This window comes from Suncus etruscus, chromosome 9 (genome assembly GCF_024139225.1).
Source record: "Suncus etruscus isolate mSunEtr1 chromosome 9, mSunEtr1.pri.cur, whole genome shotgun sequence".
Taxonomy (NCBI): domain Eukaryota; kingdom Metazoa; phylum Chordata; class Mammalia; order Eulipotyphla; family Soricidae; genus Suncus; species Suncus etruscus.
Window position 1 is genome coordinate 97,836,275 of NC_064856.1, and position 5,404 is coordinate 97,841,678.

The 5,404-nt window shown below is 41.5% G+C and overlaps 1 protein-coding gene across 1 annotated transcript; it reads right to left on the reverse strand.

Annotated features, from left to right (window-relative positions):
• Positions 1-3,350: 3,350 nt before the first annotated feature.
• Positions 3,351-4,280, reverse strand: LOC126018605 (olfactory receptor 4X1-like). Its single transcript, XM_049780712.1, has one exon. It carries the CDS (start codon positions 4,278-4,280, stop codon positions 3,351-3,353), a length of 930 nt encoding a protein of 309 aa, XP_049636669.1.
• Positions 4,281-5,404: the final 1,124 nt, after the last annotated feature.

Sequence of the window (5,404 nt, forward strand, 5' to 3'; positions counted from 1 at the left end):
ACATTCTTGCAATAATAATTTTCAGACACAAAAGAGAAAAGAGCTGGAAGTTCCAGCTCACCTCATGAAGCTCACCACAAACAGGGATGATTTTAGTTAGAGAAATAACTATGTTTTGAAGTATCCTAATAATGAGAATGTATGAGGGAAATAGAAAGCCTGTCTAGAGTACAGGTGGGGGTTGGGTGGGGAGGAGGGGGATTTGGGACATTGGTGATGGGAATGTTGCACTGGTGATGGGTGATGTTCTTTACATGACTGAAACCCAAATACAATCATGTATGTAATAAAGTTGTTTAAATAAAAAAAAAGTTTTTAGCCCTTTTACCTCAAAGCTGAGAAAAAAACAAGTAAGTGTCACCAGCCCCACCAAAAACAGTCCCTGAGCACAGATCCAGGAGAGGTGCTGAGCACTGCTGAATGTGACCCCTAAAGCCAACATAACAAATTAAAAAAACTAAAAGTATTAAAAGCACTTACAGTTCAAGTGGGAGGCGGTACATTCACTCCTCATTGTAGTCTCTGTGTGTGCATCCAAGGTGATTCCAGCATCTTTCCCTCCTAGGCTCCCCAGTTCCACAATATGTGGTCTGCATCATGTTATCAGGTATGTGTGAGCACACACACACACACACACACACACACACAAATGTTTGCTACCCTGTTGAGTACCACTTCTAAATAGGTTAGAAGATGCGGGAACACCATCTCAGCCTTTAGTGATTACCACAATCAGAATGTGCATAAACACATCACAGAGCATGGGCCCACGCAAACACAGAGCAAGCATCACAACTAAAGTGTATGGTCCCTGGGAGCATCTTGGCCATGTGTGTAAGCACAGCAGATGTGTGACCCCTGGTAATTGTTAAGTCACACTGCCTTTACCCAAAACAAAGGCAATTCCCCAACTTACTCTTTCTTTTCCTCAAGCCCTTTGACTTGCAAGAGTCCACCTGGATCTCACAGGATCCTTTACCTCCCAATTGAATTTGTACTGGTAGAATAAAGAGAACTTTTGGTTTGATTTGGCATGTGTAGAAAGACTCATGATTCAGTCCTGACTGGTTTGGTTTATTAATTCTTCACACAACCCTGCTTCAGACCAATTCACTTCGGGTTGGAAATATGGCACGTGGTGATCATCAGAAAGAGGTTAGGAGAAAGAAATCAGACCCACCTCACCAAAGTGTTTTAGGATCAAATAAATGGGATTTTATTATAGTAATATTGTCACATATATATGCTTCTTTTTTATATACAATGATTCTCTTCAAGTCAAATGGTCACCAAAAAAAATCTATCTTAAGTGATGGGTAAATTGTAGGTACATACATTAGATAATGGAGGTATAAATTAATATGCAATAGCCATCTGAAGCTCTTCCAAAATGACTTTCAAAAATTTAGTTGAGTAAAAAGATATTGACTTTTAATATATGCCATTTAGAGCAAGGTTCAAAGGTAAGATTTGAATCATGGTGTCAATATAAGCAATCTAATGTTAAGTAAATCAATGCTGAATATAGTGAAAAAAAGGCTTTAAAAGATTCTGGGGTGGGGAGGTCACAGAAAAGGAAAAGGAAAAGGTCATACACTGCAAGGATAATCACTGGACATTGTCCAAAGGAGCCATATTGTAGATGGGTTTCAGAGGGCCAGTAGGAGGTTAATGGGTAGAGATGAAGAAAATATTTCCTTTGGTTGAAGAAAATGGGGAGATAATCAAAAGCAGTGAACTCTTCCAGGGAACAAGTGAAAATAAAAGAGAACACTAGAAAGCTTTACCTTACGAGTGTTGTGAGGCAAGTAGAAGTGTGTGGTGACTTAAAAGACTGGTGAGGTACTAGAGAGCTAGTGCAGTAGGCAGTGGGGAAGGCATTTGACTTGAACGTAGCCAGCTCTGGTTCACTCCCCAGGACCACACATGGTTCCCAGAACACTGTGAGGAGTTATCTCTGATCACAGAGTCTGGAATAAGCTCTGAGAATAGCCTGATGTGGTCCTAAAAACTAAAACCAAAGTAAAAATGCTCACAGGGAATCATTCAAGATTAGGGAGGAGGAGAGAATGATGAAATCAGTAAGTATTTTTAAAATTATTAATCTGAACAACAAAAGAACAAAGAATTAAACATACTGTAATTCTGGAAACATGAGGGAAGATTACCTACTATGAGATTGGTCAATGTTGAGGATAGGGGTTGGAGCCCCTATTTATTTATGGAGGTGATGGATTAATAAAATAAAACTCAAGAAAATATGACTAAAAATATCCTGGGACAAACAGTGAGTATCTAGAGGGATTTCATTCTCCATAATACATGGACAACTTTAGAAGAAAGGAAGGAAGGAAAGGATTAGAGAGTATCTGAAAAAAGACAGAATGACAAAACAATGTAAGAAGACAAGAACTCATTTGAGTGCTTTATGTAATGAATAAGGGCAAACTTTCAATAAAAACACACACCAAAAAAAAAAAAAAAGTTGGCCTGAAAACCAGAGGCATATTGATGAAAGATGAAGGAAAACACATCTGGGCTGAAGAGAGAATATAGACACTAAAATTCTAATGATAGAAAACAAAACTTGTGCCTACAAAAAAAAATAGCATTTTCTAGTGCTTTCAAATAATTGAAAATCACTCTTTTTGTGGGACAAAATGCCTTCTACGTTAGCTTGCTGTGCTCTGAAGCCACCAGTCAAATTCTCCCAAGTCAGGTGAACAAAATATGTAAACATCTGAAGAATCATAACCAGGCCCTTTTTCCTCGTCTTTAAATATCCCACATCCAAAAGCTTAAGGGGGCAGAGAGATAGTATCATGGGAAGGATGCTTGCCTTACATGCAACTGACCAAGGTCTGATCCCCAGCATCCCACGCTGTCCCCCAAACACTGCCAGAAATAATTTCTGGGTGCTGAATCAGGAGTAATTCCTGAACATTGCTAAACATAGCTGGATGTGACCAAAACAAACAAACAAACAAACAAACAAACAAACAAGAAACCCCCAAACTTCATGCTCTCTCCCAGTCATTAAGGTGAATGTTCACCATCTTTCTACTCTTTCACCCTTTTCTGCTATTCCCAATGAGTTTATTTCCTCAACACCAGCCAATCAGTCTCAAGGTCACTGTAAAATATACAATTCCTGTTTTAGAAGACTTTTCTCCAATTTTATCTGAGATATGTCCGCATTTTCCAATCCTATAAAGATGAACATGAAACTAAAGAGAGATGATGGGCCTGAGGACACCACATCAGTTAAAGCTAGAGGCAGAGCCAGCTAAGGCCTACTCCCTTCCAAATTTCTCATCCTTCACCTCTTCTATGTCCTCTACGTTCATCAACTACATTTTTTCCCTAATTACCTTCTTCCCCACCAGTCTCCTCATTGCATTTTTCACTTCTGCATTCCTAAAGGAGTAGATGACAGGGTTTAAGAGAGGTGTGACCACCGTGTAAGCCACAGCCACTATCTTGTCAGCTGGGAAGGTGACACAGGGCCTCATGTAGACAAAGGAGCAGGGAATGAAAAAGAGGCCCACAACGGTGATGTGGGAGCCACAGGTAGAGAGGGCCTTGCGGCGGCCTTCAGAGCTCTGGTTCCTTAGGGAGAGGAGGATGACCACGTAGGACACGAGGAGCACCGCGAAGCTGATGATAGAGATGGAGCCCCCATTGGCAATGATGAGCACACTTATGAGGAAGGTGTCAGTGCAAGCCATTTTCAGCACAGGGTGGACATCACAGAAGTAGTGGTCAAGGGTCTTGGAGCCGCAGAAAGGCAGCTGGAAAATGAGGAAGGTTTGCCCAGCAGAATGCAACAAGCCCCCTCCCCATGCCGCCCCCACCAGGAGGCTGCACACCCGCCGGTTCATGATAGTAGTATAGTGCAAAGGTTTGCAGATGGCCACATAGCGGTCATAGGCCATCACCGTCAGAAGAAAGATCTCGCTGCCACCAAAAAAATGGAGGAAAAATATCTGTGCGATGCAACCGTTGACAGAAATGATATTCCTCTCGATAAAGGAGTCAAGGATGAGCTTGGGGGCAGTGACAGAGCAGTAACAGATCTCCACAAATGATAAGTAGCCGAGGAAAAAATACATTGGGGAGGTGAGCCCTTTGCTGACCACGATGGTCACCACAATTAAGCCATTTCCCAGCACAATGGCCATGTAAATGAAAAGAAAGAACACAGAGATAATCTTCTGCAAGTCCCGGTTCTGAGTAAACCCCAACAAGATGATTTCAGTCACGTTGCTCGTGGTGGCCATGCCGTGAGCCACAGGGGTGGAGGACCTGGAATCAAAGACATCAAAAGACCCTCCTTCAATAGTTAGAAACTCTCTGTTCAAACCTTAGGACAGTTATCATTCTGTTCCCTTTGAGTCCTCTCCCAGCTTTGGGTGTCTCCAAAACATGTTCTCTAGGAAACAAGTAGATAAGCAACCTTCAATTGTTGGATGCTCTACTCCAGGGGTCTTCAAACTACGGCCCGCAGAGGAGTCTGATCTGGCCCGCCAGCAGTGCGCTGTTTGGTTGCCAAGATACCTGCCAGCATATACACTCAGTGTATATCCAAATATCAGGAACCATGCACTCAAAATGGTAACCATCTTTGGTAGCACTTATGCCTGTGAACAGACTTTTTCAAGAATGAAACATTTGAAATCTCCAACCAGATCAAGATTAACTGATGCCCACTTGCATCACTTGTTACGGCTGGCAGTGACAAATGTGGAACCAGACATTGACCATCTCATTAGCCAAAAGCAGGCCCACAGTTCCCATTGTGCGTGATCTGTTTATTTATAAATGGTTTTCATTTTATTTATATAAGATATGTGCAGTGTGAGTAGGAATTAGCAGCTCATATAGTCTGGCCCTCCAGCTCTCTAAGGGACCGTAATCCGGCCCCTACTTTAAAAAGTTTGAAGACCCCTGCTCTACTCATTAGAGGCTCTGAGATGGTCATAATGCTGCCTTTGAGGGGTCAGCTCTGATTGAAGTACAATATTAGCCAATTTAATCCTCCCAACAAAAGTAAAAGACTATTTTAGACTTTAAGGAAATGAAAACTTGTCACTATTCAGTGATGAGTACAAGATCACACAGCTCATTTCGGAACTAAGAACTCTCTCATAACAGATGGTCCCATTGAAGCTACTCCTTCTGAGGTCTGACATACATTAGCTTCATAATAAAGTTAGGTTTTCATTTAAAATGTGGGATCTATTTTTTAATTTTGCAACTTCAATTATTCTGCTAGCTGAATATTATTCATCTGCTAGCTGAAACAAATCAGGTACCCATCAGGCATGTGAGCAGAGTTGTAAGAAGTAAACGAGATCCCCAAATTCCACTATTCTTTAGAAATGGAGAAGGGAAAATATAAGTC

Excerpts from the sequence above, each read along its gene's own strand:
- LOC126018605 (XM_049780712.1), bottom strand. The coding sequence starts at position 4,280 with ATGGCCACCACGAGCAACGTGACTGAAATCATCTTGTTGGGGTTTACT.